Genomic DNA, 21,807 nt, shown 5'->3' on the forward strand with positions numbered 1-21,807 from the left:
TGAAGTCCACGATCAGTTCCTTGGTCTTTGCCACGTTGAGCTGCAGATGATTCTGCTCACACCACGTGACAAAGGAGTCGACCACAGCCCGGTACTCTGTCTCATCATCCCTGCTGATGCATCCAACCACCGCGGAGTCATCAGAAAACTTCTGAAGATGGCAGGTCTCTGTGCAGTGGCTGAAGTCTGTGGTGTAGAGGGTGAAGAGGAAGGGGGAGAGGACAGTCCCCTGTTGTGCCCCTATGTTGATGATTACCTTGTCAGACACACACTGTGGGAGATGCACATATTGTGGTCTTCCTGTCAGGTACTCAACAATCCAGGATACCAGAGAAGCATCCACCTGCATCGCTGTTAGCTTATCACCCAGGAGGGTCGGCCTGATGGTGTTGAAAGCACTGGAAAAGTCAAAAAACATGACCCTCACAGTGCTCGCCGGCTGGTCCAGATGGGTGTAGACACGATTGAGCAGGTAGATGATGGCATCTCTGTTCCGAGACGAGGCTGATAAGCAAACTGAAGGGGATCCAGATGTTGTCTGACTATGGGTCGCAGCTGGTCCAGGATGAGTCTTTCCAGGGTCTTCATGATGTGGGAGGTCAGTGCCACAGGCCTGTAATCCTGGGGGCCACTGGGACGTGGTGTCTTTGGAACAGCAAAAGCAGTTAGTTAGTAGTCATCAAAAACTAAAATCATGTGTGAAGTTGTGTGTCTGTACATGTGTAACAAACACAGACTGTGAATAAAAAATGGTCATACTCTAGCGCTCATAATCACCCACCGGTTTGTAGACCCACAGCCTGAAGCCTCAGGCTTACTTTTATTGCAACTACCATCTTGGGTTTTGTGTGAAAAGTGTCCATATTTGCAAAGGAGGGTGGACTGCTACTACAGTACTGTGAAAAAGTATTTTTGTCATGGTGGGTGGTTGGAATTTTCCATCAGGCTCCTGAGTCTACCTGGTATCCACCCCTGGGCAGGGCCACCGCCTCCTCCAGTTCCACACACCTGGAGCTGTTTGCAGGCAATCAAACCAGAGTGAACCTCAGGTCAGCCATTCCACATCGCTCAGCTCACTCCGGATTCACGTCACACCCTCTCATCGCTCACTTCCTCCAAGTAAGTAAAGTTATATAATATACTCACCATGTTCAGAGCTCCTCTCCACTACCTCCCTAACTCCGATGTCCTCTCTCCTTAGTATGTCTGCTTAACTGCCTCCTTCCACTCTGCATCTCTGGCCCAGTTCCCCCTCTGTAGATCCATATCCACCTAGCCACGTTAACTAGGCCTCGCAACGTTAAGTTCTGTGTTTTTGTTGCCTTTTGTCCTTGTCACGCTTTCAAATTTAACTAAGAAACATTGTGAAACATCCTGTCTCTGTTCTGGGTTCCTGCCCCTGAGTCCAGTTTTAGTACCGACCTTTCGGTCTTCTGACAATTTTTCCCCTTCTTGGTAGCTTGTTTTTTGGATATTTATCGCATTAATGTACATGAATCCTTCAACATGCCATGGAATACTTAAGGGATTTAAGAAAATATTTTGTAAAAATTGCTTTACATGCAAAGGATCCTCATTTCAAAGCAGAGCAGGAGAGACAAACCCAGCCTCAGGGGCTTACGAGCTAATGTACTGCTGGTCCCAAGCCCAGATAGATGGAAGGGCAAAAAAATCTGTGCCAAACCAAACGTGCAGATCGATCTACTGTGGCAACCCCTCGGGAAATAAAGGAGCAGCTCAAAGTAGCTTACTTCATACTGTATTAAATAAAAAGATATAACATATAAGCTGATAAGACATTTTTATAGTGAAATAAAAGCCAAAGTTTTCCAAATGTGAAGTCATAAGAACTAAGAACCAGGTGTTAAGGTAATTCTGTGTAGTCTCTATTGAGACAGTGACACAAAACATCTAAATTCATGATTTCTTGGGACCATATTCATCAGACGCCAAGTCTCTGGGCTGGTTTTAGTACTTGACAAAGACTTGTAAATCGTTGAAGCCATAAAACTGGCACCCTTTAAATCACCATGCTTTTCTTTCATCATTTGTCTATACTGCGAATCATTACACAGATCACTTAGAGCTGCTTAATAGCTGAGAAAAGAGTTCAAAAAAACAAGATCACATTGTCACTGCTCTGACTTAAAGCAGGTGTAGAGGAAACACTCAGATTAAATACTGACCTTTCAAATCAGCTCATCCACTCCCACTACCACCTGTCTGTGGCCTGACCAGGCCATTATTTTAGTCCTTAACCCCCCCACCAGACTCAATCCTCTCAGGGAGGATTATCATGAAGCTAAACTCTGTGTGCCCCCACCACTGAGACGGAAACATCACAGAGCCACGTGAAAAGCCTAATTTGGCCCAAACAACATTTATGTAATAAAGGACAAACTGACTTTATTTGTTTAACCTTGCATGTTTGAAACGCAGCTCAAAGAGCTTTACCAACTGGAAAAGATATTACCCTCGAAGACAAACCCCCCTTAAAGAAAAACTAAACCCCCATCACCCAAGGTTTTTATTTCAGATGTTGCGGACATGACCTGTTTGCTTTCTTCAGCCAAGTGATGGAAGAAAAGATCCTCTGAAAATACTTCTGTTACATGCACAGAGGGAAATGTCATTTCCCATTTTGTCTGTGGTTTTCTGTCACTTCCCTGAAGTATGAGCCTAATCCCTAACCCCACATAGGATGTACTCTGGATTATAGTTCTTCCTGGGGAGGAGCAGGAGGAAGAGAGTTATGAAACTATGAACATGTTTTCATATTTTTATGGACAGATTTAATTGTTTTGGATTGAAGGTGTTAATTTGTGGCACATCAGATCCTAGCTTTCCTTCCTTCATTATGTTTTGGATCCCTGATTATCGTGTTAGATGTTCACATTACAGACCTCATTTGCTTTCATGCTGATGTGAACTCGTGATCACCTCTCAAGTGATAAAAGTATTCAGTATCAGTTTAATCACCAGCTCTGACAACACAAAGCAAACAAAAGAGTAAAATTAGATGTTTGACATGCTGTCCTGGAACCCCTGGTGAGCTGCTCCAGTGCTGTTTTGGGGTTTCTGGTTTAAAGGGCAACACGAGGAAGAGGTGGGACTCCTTTAAGATGCCCACACTGTCCTCCACTCCTGTGAATCTGGGTCTGTGGTCAGCTGATTTGTTTATATGCCCCTGTGTCTGTGCACGCTCTGAAGAATGGATCAAATATCCTGTTTTTCAAACTAATAAATGTATTTTTCCACGTTCTTATTCTTTAAATAGCACGCATAGATAAACAGGGCATCCAGCATTGTGTCAGTGGCAACAATAAAAGGGTGTGGCTCCTTTAAGGGCAGTGTTAAATAGATCAGTGTAACACACACGCACACATAGCCCCCCAGTGCAGGAAGATGCGGTCAATTCAACCGAAGACACACAGAAAATGACAGCATTTTAATGCGCCTTCAAAATAAAAGACCCTCGTGATAATGCTGAAAGTGATTCAAAAATTTGCAACGAAAGTGTGTGTGTGTTTTCTGTGGATGCTAAATCTGAACAAAGAGTGAGTTATCTTTAAAAATGATTTTAAGGAACCAAGCAGTTTAACTGCACAGCGTGTATTTTCAGTTCTGTATTTCCATGTTCAGATAACGGAAAGCGCAGTGCACTATAACTCATAGAAACCAGGCTTCAGTCAGTTTGTGATCACCCAATGAAGAACACATGTGTTTAATATACAGAAATCAGCATTGTGTGATCTGAAAGTTGCATTAAAAGCAAAACTATAAACGGCCCCACTTTTGTTACTTCCCTGGAAATTTTTCTCTTATATTGATAGAAATCCTGATTGATCATAAAACTAATGATAAAAACAGCTAGAAGCTCGTTTTCTACTAGACCAACAAGTAGAAACACTGCAGAGTATCATCATCACTGAATTTATTGATTACTCATTATTAATCTATTCCTCTCTTCTAGTGTGACTTTTGTCCTGTCTTCTTCCACTCATCCTCAACCTTTCACTCCTAATTGAATTCGATTTTTCTTCCTGTTAAAAGGGAGTTTCTTTTACTTCCCACTGTTGCCAAAGTGTTGCTTTTGTGGGAGGGGGGTTTTCTCTGTAGGGCCTTTACCTTACAGAATAAACCCACTTGAGCTGACTGTTGTTGTAATGTGGTGCGATATAAATGAGATTGAACTTAACTGAAATTATTTGGAAGACGCTTTTCTGTTTTGCTACAGAGGTTTATAAAATGTATTTTTATTATTAGTTATTATGTAATTTAGGGAATCTGTGGTATACTTCCTTTTTTATGTTCCTGAACGCTCATTACTTTCTAAAAAAGGACTCATAGTAACCAAGTACCACCTTAGTTTAGTTTAATATTATTTATATAAGAAATTCTTCCTGTTTTCTAGTATAAATTTGGGTAATTCATACATAATAAATCAAGATTGCTTTGGTTTGAAATGACAAGTTTGTGGTATATATAATTCGCCTAAATCATAGCTGTGTTACAATACATTCATCTAACTTTAGTCTGTATTTCATAGTGTTTTCCAGAATATGATTATAAAAGTACCACTAAGAAAATCAACAAAACCACATGATATCATTGTTCTGTCAGATTGACCAAGCTTGTTCAGGTTTCCATAATTCACAATAAGGAGCTGGAGAACAACTGGCACGTCACACATCATGTTAATATCTTAGGAAAAAATGTCCTCGTCCTCCAATTTCCACCCAGTCACAGCTACTTTTGGCGTGTCTGTGAACATATATAATCAAGCTTTTTACAGGCAACTCATTCCTTCCCCTTAAACTTTTAGCTTTATTCTGAAAGCAGTAAGCGGAAGTAGCAGCTTTTGTGACTCTCCCTGGTTGATGGTGGTCTGTGGAGAGCGGAGCCAGGCGTTCAGCAGGAGCAGCATAGTGCGTCGAGCGGAGATGGAGGTAGAGCTGACCGGCTGTGAGCTCGCGTAAAGACAGCAGCCGAGCCCGGGGAATGACCATGTTTGATCCCGAAAAGTGAACAACCTCACCGGGATCGCCTCAGACACGCCAGCGTCATGACAGCACTCCTGTATTGAGGTGAGAGCTGATGGCACCGCAGAAGCCGTCGCTGCGTTTTATTTCTTATTTAGCGCGTCTGGACCATCCTGACGCGCAGGGTTAGACATTTCTGCAGAGCCTTTCTCGTGTGCTCGTGCTGACAGCAGAAAGGAGTCAGCATCGTGATTTGTCGAGGACAGCAGCAGCAGCAGCAGCACACCTCCAGGTGCTGAGGCGGAGAAGACGCTGCTCTGTTTGGGTGTTAAACCCGCTTCATCCCCGCAGCTTAAACCTCAGAGCCAGGCAGAGAGCGAGTGCGGTCTTTTGATGATGATAGCGGCTTGTTTGGGGGGGGTGAGGCTTCCTGGTTTTGAGGGGGGTCGCGGTGTAAGAAGGGGGGCTTTTCCGATAATCTGTTTAATAGACTTGGGGGAGTCGGTGTGGTGGCTCACAGGAGGGCTCGGGGGGCCTGATATGATCTGGTATGATGCACAGTCCGGTTCCGCTCGCGAGGATCCAGAATCAGTGTACCAGCTCGTGACTCTACACGCGGACTCCCATTCATCGCCCGCTTTTGGACCTGTGTCTGTCAGCCATTCAGCAGGAGGCTGCTGCCGATTCCCATTCATGAAGTCCAGTGCGCAGCCTGCACAGCGATTCACTGTCGGCTTTAAATAGGCTCCCCGGGCCTGCAGTGGGCCTGTTATAGGCCTACTATTGACTTTCTCTTATGTGTCTTTTTATTGGTTATGTGAGACAGTCAGTCAATATGAAGCCTTATCAGTCAGATTGGACCAGGATGCGGGCCTGCTCGTGTTTGTTATGTTTACATCATTGTACCATCCTGCTAACACTCCTCCGAGGCTGGACTGCGTCTCTGTCTCTAGGTTATGGTTTTCTATTGAAGTAATAGAAGGAAAACAGCATATTATTCCCGTATTTTCTAACTAAATTCTCTAATATTGCACTGGCGGTGCTGTTTTTGTTTTGTGATGTTTAACTAGGATTTTAAAAATCAAGGTTGTCAAAGACCGAACAGTTCTTTGAATAAAAGTTAAGCTTCTCTGGAACTCGCCTGAGCTCTTGTGCCAGGTGAGAAAACAACACCTAAGCATTTAACTCCGAATCTACTCAGAGTAAAGTAAAAAACAAAATAAAATACAGTAACATACAATGCAGTGTAGTTATGTGCAGACTGCTGGCGTATAGGCTGTTCCATCATTCTTATGTTCTGATAACACTTAAAGGATAGACCAGGTTGAAAGATGATACTTTTGCTAAAACTCTAAGGTGTGACGTATGACTGCTAAGTGATGTTATTTATTCTACACCGTGAGAACACAACAAAAAAATCTAGATGTTATCATTCGGTCAGTTAGGCAACGTGTCTTTTGCACAGCTGAATCAACACTGGGCTTTGCTCTAGTCAAATATAATAGTGATATATATACATATACATTTATAGGACTTTTGATCGGTCAGCTATATAATATTTTTGGGGTCTTTTTTTGTCTTGTCTTCTTATATGGTCTTGATGAACTTCAGTAATGTCATAGACCTTGTTGTGATGGACCTTTTTCATTAATAAAAAAAATCATCCTAGAACTAGATGCTGTTTGAAATAATTACTGCAAAATCAACCCCGTGTTTCTCCATCTGCACAAATTTAAACCAAAATGTACTCACAGGCACTTTATTAGGTACACCTGGAGCGTCTTTTTGTTTCAGACCTTCCTCAACAGCATGTTGGGTGGGACCAGATCCACTACATCTCATAGGTGCGCTATTATATTGAGACGTATTGACCATGGGACCATTTGAGAACCGTGTTTAAACAATGCTCATTTGATATTTAGGGGGCCAGAATATCCCCCACATCATTATGCTCTTCTGCATATGTTGGGGGTAACTATGGTTACTGTTGCCTTCCTATCAGCTCTGGCCTCTTCTTCTCTGACCTCTGACATCAGTAAAGCACTTTTCACCCAAAGAACTGGTGCTCATTGGATATTTTCTCCTTTTTGGACCATGACCTGTAAACTGTAGACATGGCTGTGCAGAAAGTAGCTCAGATTCTAGGAGAAACCTTTGTAATATTCTATGTGGTTAAAAAAGACTTGAGGATACCATTACTCAAACTTTGACATGTACCGACATGCCTATTAAGCTTAGCTATTTATTATATGATATTCAATGAGTTAGATAAACATAAAAAATATTTCTTGTGTAACTGAAACAGCGTCAGGGTGGTGGGTTACTTTGGCACAGGGAGGGGTGGGGTGGGGTAAACAGGACCGAGCGCGAGTCCATTAAAGAGCACCGGTGGCGACTACGCTCACATTCACATCTACAGCTAACCTAACATGCATGACTGTGGACTGTGGGAGGAAACTGGAGCCCCTGGAGGAAACCCACACAGGCACACGAATTATAAAAATAACCAACAGATTGATCAGTAATGAAAATTAGATTTCTGTGCAGATCTAAATATTCAGATTCAGATTTGCTCACGTTTTACTTTACATCATTTAAGGCGTGTGAGACTGAAAAGATGAAATACGATGACTTCATAAGAAAACTACAGGGACTAATCCACGGCTGAAGTTAACCACAAAGTAATGTTACATAGATCTGTGTAAGCGGCTGTCTCCAACCTCTGTCGGCACTATCATCGTGCTGTTTTCTGCATCAGCTTCACCACAAATTAAAAGCCCATCTAGTCCAGCAGCTGAAAGACTCGACGCTCACACAGGTTGTACAGTATTCCTCCTTCTGTGTGCTTCTTTGTGAGAGGCCTGTGGTCATCTGTGAAATTAGTTAGACCTGGTGGGTGAGAGACAGGAAATGGAAGTCAGTGGTGCAATGTGCATCTCCCACACACTTCGTCCTTTATCACTGGCTGCCATATGGATGCTTGAGCTCACTCAACATTTACATTGTCACCGCTTGCCAGAGGAAGCATGTGAGAGAGCGAGAGAGAGAGAGGAAAGTCTGCCTGCAGAGGACACGCTAATTTATGTGTTTAATATCTGAGCGATGAGGCCGTACCTACATCATTAGTAGCGTCTGGGAAAAAAAATCCCACAGGTGAGCCGACTCAGTTTATTTGTGTGCAGTCACAGTTTGGTGATTTGGTCCTCAGGAATGCTCGATCTCCATCACCACTGGCTTCTTATCATTGTTGTATCTGTCTGCCGCTGCGCGCACATACACAGGCTCGCACAGACAGCTCAGGCATATCAGTGTCTGGATCAGGGCTGTATAGCTTTCATAACGTCTGTCTGCGTGCGCCATCACCCGTCCAGTGAACATAGACGCTCTCTGCGGTGGTCCTGTGTTACAGGACAGAAACTCTTCCAGGCATTCAGGAGCTTTGGGGAGAAATGAGGTTATCACCGCTTGGGTTAAAGGTCACTGACCAGCTCCTCTGAAGTGAACAGATCTAAAAGTAGTCGAAGGTCGGGGTCTATCACTGCTGACCTCTATTTCTGCTCTTTCTCTCGCTGCAGCGTCTAATCCCCTTCCCTATCATACCTCTCTATCTCGAGTTTCTCTCTCCTGGGATTTCACTCTTTTTTTTTTTCTTTTTTTTTCTACATCTCTTCTGGTTTTCCTTCCACTCCCATCATCCTTTCTTCGTCTGTAGTGGCAAACCTGGAGTGCATAGTACCCTTCTTTCTCTTTTGCTATCTTTACTCCTACACACACCTGGAAGACTGCTGTAATAATCCGTATTGTGTCTTCTGTAGGTGAGTCAGTTTTTTGTCAGCGTGACTTTCCTCCTGTGTCTGCTTCGGTCCTCCTTTAGCGTGAAGTATCAAAACAAAAGAGCTATCCTGTTTATTCTGTAGCATGTTTCTGCTGCAAAGGGAAATCTTAATTTTGCATGAAGCATTTTGATTCATCTCTTTATTTAAAGGCACTATATGGAGCAACTCCAATATTTAACATTTATGTGTTTGGCAGCTGATGTGCAGGTATGTTGCAGTACAACTTTGAATGGTCTTAAAATGGTTTCAGGTATTAGTACTGACTGACTAACTTTATCCAGAATTGGTTGGTTGTTTTAACTGTTCTAATGTATTTTTCTTGTTTTGTTTCTTAACTTTTAACTCATTAATGGGAGGCGATCTATTTCAACTCTATACTTTTATAGTAGTGCTGTACTGTTATAGTTACTTCACACGGGCAAAACCAGACAATAGGCAACGCTTTGGTTCTGGTGGAGATTGGATAAACGTTGCCTGGTCTAGATTTCGATTTCTGCAGCCATATTTGTGAGGTAGGGTCAGAATCTGGTCTAAACCAGAGGCTACCTTTGCATCGTTGCTGCCCATGTCCATCCCTATATGACCACAGTGTACTCATGCTCTGTTGTCTACAGGTCATGCACATGTCACAAAGGTACAATCAACTCAAGCTGGTGTCTTAAACACAATCAAATGGCCTCCACAGTCACAAGATCTCCATCCAATCCACTTTTGGGATGTGGTGGAACGGGAGATTGACATCATGGTCGTGCAGGAACTTTGTGATGCTATCACGCCCACATGGACTAAAATCATCAAGGAATGTTTCCAGCAGCTTGTTGGATCCAACCCAATAGTATCAATCCATACCTAATAAAGTGTCCACTGAGTTTGTTTAGCTTTGGCATGTATGAATGGTGCGCACAAATCTGTGTGCAAATGCACACACAGAGCATAAACACATAGACAGTATATCGTTTGTCCATTTCAAAGCGCTGCCATATTTCCATCTTATATAAGAACACATTGTTAATTAATTCAGAGAGCGCTGAAGATTCTGTATGTGTACATCACTGTACTGAGTGTGCTGCTAGCTGTGTGCTGTCCTGTGTAGCAGGCTAATCTTAGAAAACATGTCTAGGCTCAAACTCCCTGGAGTGGGAGCACAACATCACCAATCATCCTCATCAGACAATCGCAGAGACTGTGCTCCTGGCACGCAGCTGCTTGCAGCATATAGGGCATATAAGTCTGTTAAAAGGCAAGTGCAGTGTTTATCCCTGAAAGTGCACAGAAGTAGACATGGCTACATAAATAAAAATCCATGTGCATCCGGTCCGCTTAGCTAAAGTATCATTTCCTCAGTAGCTCTATATTACTACCCAAAACACCACAGTATTAATCAGGCATGTGTAATTCCTACCTCTGCTCAGTTCAGTCCTGTGAGAGCTCTACAAGGTACATGAAGTGAATGGATTTTGTATGATGTGTTTTGCAGGCTATAGCCAATCACTTCTCCCTGCACAGTAATCTCTCTGCAGTCTCCCCCAGAGTCAGTTTACAGTTACAGACAGAGCTCCCGACCACCTGACAGAGATATCTGCCCCCTCCCCTGGGGGAACGCACCAGCAGGAGGAGGTGGTGGGTGCACAGGAGTGGTAGATTTTTACAACCGATAGGGACAAGTAACAGGAAGGAAAAGGGCCTTTCGAGGCCTGGAGGATGGAGGTAAACATTTTTAGATTCCCCACGACTCCCCTTAAGTCTGTTTTATTTCTTTTGCTTCCAAATCATTGGAGCTGAAAAAAAAATCTGAGGGGAGTCGCGGCAATGTGAGAAACTACAGGGTGCCCCTGCTCCCCCCATCCTGCAGTTTGTCTCCCTTTCTTTACGCTCCCCTTGTCTCCTCCACCTCCACACATCACTGATTGTTTTAGCAGCTGGCCTGTGGAGCAAACACATGCCCCCTTCAAGTGGTGGAAAAAGTATTCAGGTTCTTTACTTTATCAAATGTACCTATACAACAACAGAAAAATACTCCACAGTAAATTTAACGGCCTTTGAGTTAAAGTAGAGTTAAAGGAAAAGTTTGCTTGTTGTGATAAACCTATAAATTGCTCCTTTGTAATTAGAAGCAGAAACAGGTGACTCGCTGCTGTCAGCAGTGGAATATTTAGCGGCTAAAATGCTGAATATGTTCCTCACACACATCCCAGATCAACACGCGAAGGCCGTTTTATGCCCGAATTCTCAAACAATGGTAATTTAAAAAAAGCCATTCATAGGTGTAGTTTATCATGAACTTTTCACTTTTTGTAACCATATTACAAAGAGCTTGATAAAAATGAGACTTTTTAGAAACGTTTGAAAAAAAAGCAAACAAAAAAACTCCAAAACATTTGCTTTTGACTTTTGCTGTTTTTCTACTTCAATACTACTTTCTTTTTTTGTGCCTTAGCAAAGTAGATAAATTTTTGCATCACCAGCAACACAACATAGTGTTTGCTTTTTTCAAGTGGAGAAAACACAGGAAGTCACAATAACAGAAATGTAGCAGGTCTGTGACAATACAAGTAGTATGACAGGATTTTCCATGCCTAAGTTTTCTGTGTACTTATAGATGACCTCCTTTATTAAAAAGTGGTTTTAAATCAGTGGCATTCTATATCATTAAAATGTTGACTTTATATTTTGCTCAAAGGACACAGGGTAAAATGTTAGCATGGTTGCTGAGTAGCCTACTTAATGCTACATTACGTTAGCTTAAGCTTTTATGTAGCATTAGCTGATACAAACATTTTAGCCCATAGAAAAATAACTGCTTCCACAAAGACAGTGCCAGGTGTCCACGAGGTATTTCCATACCTGACTCCTCTTAGTACCTTTCTTGTCAGTGAGTTTGGGCAGAGCCATCACAGCACTACTCCTGTCTGTAGATATCCTCTCCTGCAGCACATAAAGACAGGCTAACGCAGTTGTAGATGTATGCTTCCCCCTAACACTAACTCACTCAGTCATCGAGTCAGCATGAAACTCAAGCCATGAGTGAATATACTGGCCAGAGCACAACATATTCACTTAAAGATATCAGTTTAATCTTAATGTGTTGTTAGGTTTATGAAACTTAAACTGTCTGAAGTACATCTGTCAAATAAACGTTAGGAAAAAGAGTTGAACCTTTCCCTCCGCTTCAGGTCAAATGTAAAGTGAAAAAATGTGTTCCCAAAACACATTTCTGGTCAGTACTTCAAGTAAAGAGCTCAACTATTTCCACCACACACCTCTCTCATCCGCACTGCATCACCTCCCCCCATTACTCTGCTTTGGCTGTTTCTGCCATCATTTAAACTTTAGATCCTCGTGTGTCTTTCCAGTATGTAGTCAGTCTCAGTTTGCTGAGCCTCAGAAAACCATAATGCCGTCCACTTCCTCCAGCGTCTCATGGCTTGAGTTTCATGCTGACTCGATGACTGAGTGTGTCAGTGTTACTGTGTGTATGTGTGTGTAGTCATTTCAGTATCCTTGAGAGAGGCGCATCCTCATCTTTACAGAAGGGCAGGAGTGTGAGAATCGCACCTCACAATGTGTTGTTGTTTTTCTGCTGAATGAGTGGAAAGTGGGCCCAGTGCAGGTTTTTAAATAGCTGAATGGATATTGACTTTCTTGCCTTGGCAACAGCAACAGCAACACACGCACACACAACACACACACAAGCAGGCACACACAACACACACACAAGCAGACACACACACACAAGGCGAGGGAGATAATTATTACAACACTGGGTTAAATCTTGTGTGCCGTGAAAGAAAGAATGAATGGATGTTTAGATGAATGAAGTGATAGATTCATGAATGAAGTTCATGAATGAGTGGAAAGAGAATTTAGCTTTTTACTTTTAAATGTTTAGCAACTTTCTCCTAATAAGTTTTAACATTGGATAATAAGACATTTACTAATGCTTTATAATCAGTTATAAGGCATTATAAAAGCAAACCTTGTACTGTTGAGTTATGAAAATCACTCTGTATACTTTCTAATAAATCTAGGCTTGAATGGTCTTTATAATATTTAATAAGAGTTAATTGTAATAAGTGGTAAATGAATGGATTTGGGTTCAGGTCCATTGTGACTCTTTCCAGAAGCTATACTGTTCTGTGGATGCCTAACACGTTCTGTCCTACCTGAAATCAATGATGCACTTTGTCTTAATTTGCTAGTCATAATATTTTTCCCTTCCATCCGAATTTGACTGGCTGATTTCTATTCTTTGACATTTCCAGTCAGCAACTTGCAGTTTAAATTTTTAGGTTCACAAATGATTTTTCTTTGGTTTGTGAAACTGAACAGAGTCACAAAATGACCACTGTGTCTGTCTGATACCTCTTAGGATGTATTTCGGTGCCTCTCTTTCATTTTTCTTCACTATTCAGTCTTGGTGGTACAGTCGCCTCACAGCCAGTAGGTCCTGTGCTGAAATCCAACGTCCAGCTGGAGTCTTTATAGGTGGAGTTTGCATGTTTATCCCAAGCGATCAAAACTTAAAAACGTCTTTAGGCCTCCTCTGTTTCAAGTAAAGTATGGTAATTGCAGTGACACATGTTACATTTTGCTCCAGTGGACAGTGCAGTGCATTGCTGTGGAGCTTGATGGATTATCTTTTTAACCCTTTAAAGGCATAGATGCAACTTTGGACATTTAACATTAATCTGTTGCTAATTTGCGATTTGTAACTGAGTGAATTGTGTGGACTCAATGCATGAAGACTCCTTTATGCTTAGTTCAACTGAATTCAGCAGATTTATTATAGTTTTGTATTTTCTAATTCGTTTTTAATTCGGATTTCATTTTAACTTTATTTTTTTAACAGTTTTTCCAGGACAGGTTTTCTTGTTTCAGTTTAGTTTTTGTTTGAAAATGTTTTCTTTTACTTTGGTTTCAATTGTGGTTCTATTTATTAAAAACATTTTTTTTAAATGATATTTTATAGCAGATATATGTCAGAGGTAAGATTTAGGAAAATCAGTACACGTATTATAGTAAAAACATTTTTTTTTCCACTTATCAAGTTTCAGTGAATTCATTAAATCGTGCTGGCACACCCTCTGCATTTACGATTACGCCGACAGTCACTTTACAATCACCAGTTAACCTGATGATCGTCGTCAGATGGGTTTAAACCCAGAAGCTTCTTACAATGTAAGCTGCATCCAAAGACACATTTTTCACTCTCATGCACACATGCAATCCATGGGAAACATGGATGCATTCAGGAAGTGTCTCAAGGACACTTCAGTATACAGATGCACGAGCTGGGGATCAAACTGATGTTTTGAATAGTTGACGACCTGCTCTAAATCCCCAGCCACCACAAACACTATTTTGGTGGGTCATAGATCAGAACTGGGTAACTGGTGAGGAGTATAAAGAGGTTCATCCAGAAGATGTGACTAAAATAAACCATATAACTTGTACATCTGTTTAAACTGAGACCCCTGACCCACCCGCTTCGTCACACTTAAATGAAGTAAAGGAGTAAAATAGGTCCAAATTCCCATAGATTTGTGAATAGCTGCAGTTTAAAGGAAAACATTAACCATTCTCATTTTTTCCCTTGTTAATCTGAGCCGTTCCTTTACTTTCAAGTGTCTCTAACCATCACCGCACTCCTCTAAAATTTTAACACCAGGTCTTAGAATCTAAGATGTGCTAGTGAGCTCCCTTTATCACATCCTCTCTGTGATCTGGCAAACTGTTTGTTTCAGATCTGTGGGAGAAGAAATGAAAGAAAGCGACTGGCTTGTAGTTGAACATGCGTGTCAGACTTCATTCCAGCGGCGAGAGCGCTAATCCTTTCTGAAAAGACAACCCACACTGATGCTTTTGAAAATGACAACAAAGCTGCTTGCCAGAGAAATTCCAGGAAACTCTGCAGTGCAAATGTATGCATGATTTGGTTTAAGAGTGCAATTTCAGTAAGCAAACATTTGAGCTCTTACTGTGAGTCAACTGCCAAGAGAAGCCCGGCAGCTCTGAGAATAAGCCTTCGCAGCGCGGGGAGTGTTGGCCGTCCCTTTGTGTATGTTGCCCGGCCTGCCCACTCACATGTTAACTTCTTTGTTATCTGCGTTCTTTTACAGAAATAATCAAACCAGCGTGTTTCTGATGGTTTGGCACTCTTTGCTAATGCTGTGTTAGTCACTCGCGCGCTGAAGCAGAGAGAGGGAGTGAGAAGGGGAGGGAGGTGAAAACTGTCGTTGGATGTTGCTACTGACACAAAGATGGTATGACTCTGACTGTGCAGCGAAGAGTTTTTGCAGTGATGTGCTGCGCTCTGGCATTGCTGGGGCCAGAGAGGGTAGGTTGAGGAGTGAATCATGCAAACGCACACCTGCTGGAGGGCAGAGGAATGCAAGGATGAGTGGATCAGAGCAACTCTCATAAATACTCATTATTTAGAAAAGCGCCAACGAGTGAGACACACAGGATGTAAAGAGGATCGGTTTGTGTTGAATTTGCAATCCGCGCTAACCTGATCTGACAGAACACACTTCCAGATCGTTCAGATTAGCTCAGCGCGCGTCACAAATGATCAATTGGCGAGGCTCAGAAGTGATAGAGACCGAGCTTTTGTGGATCATTTCCTTTCGATCCGCTGTCACATCGAATCTGCGCACATGGCAACTTCAGCCCTTCATGGCATGCCAGCACTGCTCATAATCTTGGACTGTCACACATCTGGACTCAAAGTCAAAGTGAATAAAGCCCCAACACAGTGAAATGGGGGGCTGTTTGTGCGCCAGAGCTATAACGGCAACTGAGGACACTCAGGGCACGCTTTCTGTCATTCTCTGGCTTTTTAGAAACGCGGTGGCGTTTATATCCTCATAGATTGATATTTTAAAGAGGTTTTTCTTTTAGATTGAATATCTTCTTACGATAAATAAACTATTAAAGAATGTAATTGTCTGTTAGAAAAATGACAAATAGGCTGATTTCACATATCCTATAACGCTGTTAACATTGTGTACATAAATCATAGAAGAAGCTGTTTTGCTTAACAGTGCAAAAAAAGTAAAAATGTGTAATATTTTATTAGTAAATATTTCACTGAAAATCACTTCATTTTGCATATGATTAAGATGTAAATATTGTAATGACAAACAAGCTGGTTTGCAGTCTGCCTCATCTTCTTTGTGCCATCACACATGCAGGCTGTGCCACAACTGTTGCGTGTGACATCCAAGACCAAGAGATGGATAAATTCATGTCGCAGTCCATTTATAGTTTCCACACTAACTGTGCTCTTCTTCCTCCCCTTCAGCCTCTCCTCGGTGGGTTGGCATGGCCCAGTGATGAACGGAGCGGTTTTGCCCGGTAGCCCCGAGCTCTCCTCCTCGTGCCCGCTGCCCGACTGGCGAGAGTTCTGTGAGCTCCATGCTCGAGCCTCTGCTGCAGACTTCGCTGACAAGTTCCAGCGCTTTCTGTCGGAGAACCCCTGCTATGACTCGCCAGGCGCCGATGCCAGCTTCTCGCAGCACTTTGCCCAACACTTCTTAGAGTGCTTCTCTGCAGCGCTGACCCAGGCCCGGGAAAACCAAGCATCCTCTCCGGGAGAGGACGGCTCCAACACAGCGACAAAGTACAGCATCGTTCCTTTCCTGGGGATCCAGGGTTGCCCGCTGTCCTACGGTCACGACCTTTACCAGAGACGCAAGGACGCCGGGGCTTCGAGTGATTCCCTGGACAGTATGGACAGCGGAGGGGGAGGAATAAATGGGGGAGGCAGCGGCACCACTGCCTCCAGGGGCCCTCAGACGACCCACAAGGTCTCCGCTCTCGGACAGTCTCGCAGTTCAGAGGACGTTTCAGTCAGTCACCCAAAGGCTCGATTCAAGAAGGGCTTCTCCCTGAGGAACATGAGCCTGTGTGTGGTGGATGGGGTGAAGGAAATGTGGCATAGACGGGCTTCCCCTGAACCCGATGCGCCCTCTGGGACCAGGAAGGCTAATGGGGGAGGAGGAGGGGAGGCTGCGGGCGGGGAGAAGTGGTCCCAAAAGCTTCGGCTTCCACGGGGTTCCCAAGGCCACAAGGCTGAGCTCCTGGAAATCCAGAGAGAGGGAGCACTGAGATACATGGTGGCTGATGACACAAACTGTATGGGTGCTGCACAGTGGCAGAAGTGCCGCCTGCTGCTGAGGAAGGCAAAGAGGGAGGAAGGGGAGAGGTTCCTGCTAGAGTTCTATGTACCACCCAAGGTATATCAACACTGATACTCTTATCAATACTTGGAATGTGCTTATCATAACAGCAGCCCATTCTTATTACACATTGGCATGCTAACCAGTGATGTTTATTGTCTAAACTTTATACTTAGCAGGCATGAAGGTGTACAAAGTAAGCATGCCTCTGAGGTCAGGTGCTCCCTGTCGACCAGGGATGTCAAACTCACTTTATGTCACAGCCTACAGGCAGTGGGCCGGACCAGTTAAAGGTCCGAAGTTTAACTAAACATTTAAAATATTTAAGATAATATAAGCCAAAGAAGTGCAGTTTCAATAGAACATCTCAGTTTTTCTTCATGATAAAGAATTGCTGCTGTCATAAATGAAAGAAATTTGTCAACACAAAAAATTAAATGGGCAGCACGGTGGCACGGTGGTTAGCACTGTTGCCGCACAGCAAGAAGGTCCTGAGTTCAATTCCACCATCAGGCCGGGGTCTTTCTGTGTGGAGTTTGCATGTTGTTTGCGTGGGTTCTCTCCGGGTACTCCGGCTTCCTCCCACTGTCCAAAGACATGCACTTAGTGGGGATAGGTTAATTGGATAATCCAAATTGCCACTAGGTGTGAATGTGAGTGCTGTTGTCTGTCTCTGTGTGTTAGCCCTGCGACAGACTGGCGACCTGTCCAGGTGGTACCCTGCCTCTCGCCCTATGACAGCTGGGATAGGCTCCAGCCCCCCCCCGCGACCCTGAAAAGGATAAGCGGACGCGAGTGGATGGATGGAAAAAATTAAATGTGTAAAGTTACAGAGTTAAAGTTCTGGTAGCTCATGGCCCAGACTATCATTTCTAGAGTAGATGGGAACTTTTCTTTTATTTAAATGTTTATCTACTACTTAATTACTTTGACGTTGTGTATGAATGGCAATGGATGAGCTCATTATCAGTAGGAAAAGCTACACAACCAGGAAAATACAACAATACAATTAAAGTCCAAAATCTTCACTCTCCTTCAGTTATTCCAAAGACATCCAATGGCCCAGATTGGAGTCTTTGCCTGGCCAATTCTTGCCCCCAGGCCTTATGTTTAACACCCCTGCTCTAAACATTTTAAAAACCATGATACACAAAATAGGACAGCTGAGGAAAGGTGAAACTGTGCTGGAATGAAAGGTTTTAAATCTTTTGTGATAAACATGTCGACAGCCCTGTCTGGGTTTCCTTATCTAACCACTGAGCAGGTGTTTGACTTTAGAGGCTGACTGTTTTCCACTGCGATTGCTGCTTGCCTAAACTCTAGTAGCATTTAAAAAAATGGTTAATAATGATGCCCTAACCCTAACTTATTAACTGCAGACTTTTCAGTTAATAATAAATTGAGGAGGTTGCATTTTAAGTTTGGCACATCCTATCAGCGTCATTCGCTGGAGTGAGCTGTGTTTTCATGTGGCTCACATGTTTGATCAGTCAGCCATGACCAGAGAACCGAATGTAAACACACAGCAATGTCAAATATAATCGCCTAAGACCGGCAGCTTTGTCATTATTTGGGTCAGTTAGGAATTTGAAAACATTATCTATGTCAAAATGAATTAACGTTGCATAAAAACCCATAACAGCACCGTCTGCCGAGGCACTTACCAGTAGTCGTGTACGGGCTAGTCTGGCTGGATCTGGTATCAAGTTTCTTGACCCATCTCTGGTGGAGAGTTAAGGAAAAAATGATTACGATGAAAATGGATCAGCTATTATTTATTATTATTGCATTAATCAGATAGTTGTTTTTGGCTTTCAAATGTAAAAAAGTGTGCAAAACCTGAAATCATTAGAATTTGAGAAGTGGACACCAGCTCTTTGTTGTTTAATCTAATAATAATCCTGAAAGATGTTTTTCTTATCAGTCAACTAAAACAATAATCTTAAGTGTCTCAGATTGTTGTTGTTGGCGTGTTTCTTTTGGCCTGTTCGTGCTTTTGACAAACTGATATAGTTAATCTCCGTCAGAGATGAATAAATATGGGTGGTCAGAGCTTGAAAATGAAGGCAGCTGAACTTTTTTTTGGTTTGTGGAGATGTTTGGCCTCTCATCCGAGAGGCTCTTTCAGTTCTTACACAATGACGTATTTCAACCCCCTCTCAGGTGACTCACATGAGTCATAGCCTCACATGATGGTGGGGCAGTGTCTCATAGAGGTTTCACCTATGGACACTGGCCTTTGGTTCATGTGAGGACTCACATGGTCAGTAGTGGGTCACCTCCAAAGGGGTGGTCTCTACTCCAGTTGTTTTAAAGCTGAAGAGGCCTCTTGGATAAGAGGGGACGTGTCTTCACAAAGACTAGTTTGACCCGAATCACTGAGAACCAGCACAGACATAGTGCTGGATGTTGTTTAGATGCTAAAAATCTGACATTTTAGCCTGTTGCTATGTGGTTGCTAGGATGTATAATTCAGTTGTTCTGTATATACGTGAGCCGTTATTGATGTGAAGACAATAAGAAAACTATAAGAAGCTTTTATTTTATTTTCAGATGTTGTAGTTGCATAAATGCAAAACATAAGTCTTTTCAGCCCATTGCTAGAAGTTTGTGAGGCAACATGTATATCCAGTATAAATATGAACCTTTCGGGACCTAAGATTGTACCCGTGTGTCAAGTTTGGTTGCTCAACCCCTGATCATGATAGGGCGGCCGAAGACTCAAACAAACAAACTAGAGATTTATGTTATTATAATAAGATTTCAGCCAAGTTCCTCTTAATTTTTAGTAATTTGTCCTCATCTCCATATATTTTAAAGTTTTTCAGTGTTCCCAACATACCCAGCTGACAAAAACAAAAACAGATAATGGTATGGAAAAAGAAACTAGTTTTTTCACAGCCATTATTGGTATTGCGAGTTCTGTCTTTAGCAGTTTTAATTTTCCAAGCTTAGTGCATTTCTAGTTCCTCAAGTCTATTTATAGATTAGGAAAATGTTTAAAAAGTGATGAAGTAATAAAAATAACCAGTAGTAGTAGCACTTCCTAAATTCTAGTTTTAAATTTAGTTGGGCGATCCAGCCCTGCTGACGCAGAACGACACAGTTCAAACCACGCGCTCACGTGTGTGCACACACCCTTCACATTTGTCTATATGGGATTTCCAGATCATTGCCCCTGACCTCAAGTAGGCCACAAGGCTGTGCAGCTGATTGTGTGTAAATCTGCCACTGTCCTTTGATCATGGCTGGTGGGAATATGGGGGAGAGGGGTAAGGACAGGTGGGATGCAGACGTGGGGGGGTATGAAAGTAGAAAAGCTGAGACTGTGGGAAAGAGAGGGAGAGAGGAAGCTCTTACATTGACTTCTATAAGGTGAGGGGATCACAAAGTTTCCCTTTCATGTGCAAAAAAAAAATATCGATCGCTTCCGCGCCTTTGGCAAACTGTCAGCAGTGACCAACTGAAAATGGGAACCAAAATAGTTTTGTCAGTCACTCGAACTCTGCCAAGTTGCTAAGAACTACAAAAAGAACAAAAAAACGTAATGACGGCTCTAAAGCAGTTTCATCTGTTAACTTCTATTAACATCCAAACTGGGAAAATTATTATCAGCTGTGAACAAGCCTGAGACTTCAGAGCGGCGGTTACAGCCTTGATGACAGATTAATTAAACACATGCATTTCGACGGTCCTGCTCTGCAACTCTCTGACTTGCTTTATCACTGCCATCGTATTCGCGCAGTACAAGTCATAACAGTGCAGAGTCAACAGTGCATGAAAGATAAACTGACTCATAAAATCTCACTCTTGCCCGCTCCTGTCTCTGACTCCAGCTCCGTCCCTGTCAGGTCCATCTATCTGCTGGCTGCTCTGTGTGGCAGAGACGGCACACTGCAGCACGCTTTCGCTGCCTGCATTATGACACAGCAGCAATGCCTGAGATAACCCGCTCTGGTTCGCACCACAAAACTAACCTGCACAAACTAAAGAGGAAGAGTAGCAGCAGAGGCAGTTAACCTAAGGACCAGCTTTAAAGGTGGAACTATTGTGCTTATTTTTAGCTCCACATTATTTATTCAGTTAAGTTGAATTCAGTTTTATTTATATAGCACCAAATCACAGCCACAGTTGCCTCAAGGCGTTTTACATTGTAAGGTAAAGCCTCTACAATGATACAGTGATCTGATGACTCCCTGTGAGCAAACACTTGGTGACAGTGGGAAGGAAAACGTCCATTTTAACAGGAAGAAACCTCAGACAAAACCAGGCTCAGGGAGGAAGACGGGACAAAAGACACACTGTAGAGGAGAGCCAAAAATTAACAATAACTATTGATGAAATGCAAAGTGGTGTACAATTACACAGAGAGTGAAAAGAAGTGAGTGACAAAGAAACACTCAGTGCATCATGGGAAGCCCCCAGCAGCCTAGGCCTGTTGCAGGGTTACTAAGGGAGGATTCAGGCACACGTGATCCAGCCCTAACTATAAGCTCTATCAAAAATGAATGTTTTAAGCCTAATCTCAAAAATAGAGAGGGTAAATGTCTCCTGAATCCAAACTGGAAGCTGGTTCCACAGAAGATGAGCCTGAAAGCTGAAGGCTCTGCCTCCCATTCTACTTTTAAATATCCTACAAACCACAAGAAAACTACCAGTATGAACGCAAAGTGGTCTATAGGGGTGCTATGGTACTATGAGGCCTTCAATAAAAGATGGGGCCTGGTTATTTAAAACCTCGTATGTTAGGAGAAGGAGAGGTGCACTTCACTAGAGTAGCTTTGCATGATTCATAGTTCAAAACAGTCC

The 21,807-nt window shown here is 42.7% G+C and overlaps 1 protein-coding gene across 2 annotated transcripts in view; it reads left to right on the forward strand.

Annotated features, from left to right (window-relative positions):
- Window positions 1-1,022: 1,022 nt before the first annotated feature.
- The window catches only part of LOC102293189 (SH2B adapter protein 2), a 30,605-nt gene continuing 9,820 nt past the window's right edge, over window positions 1,023-21,807 (forward strand). Inside the window, exons 1-2 of one of the 2 annotated variants that reach the window (XM_042224098.1) lie at window positions 1,023-1,119; window positions 16,122-17,055. In XM_042224098.1, coding sequence (XP_042080032.1) covers window positions 16,153-17,055 — 903 coding nt within the window. In that variant the 5' untranslated portion in view covers window positions 1,023-1,119; window positions 16,122-16,152. Of the gene's footprint in view, window positions 1,120-4,850; window positions 5,088-16,121; window positions 17,056-21,807 lie in introns of those variants that run through there. The other variant, XM_042224097.1, reaches the window with a different exon arrangement.

This window comes from Haplochromis burtoni, unplaced genomic scaffold (assembly GCF_018398535.1).
Source record: "Haplochromis burtoni strain Fernald_Lab_line unplaced genomic scaffold, NCSU_Asbu1 Contig_128, whole genome shotgun sequence".
NCBI lineage: Eukaryota > Metazoa > Chordata > Actinopteri > Cichliformes > Cichlidae > Haplochromis > Haplochromis burtoni.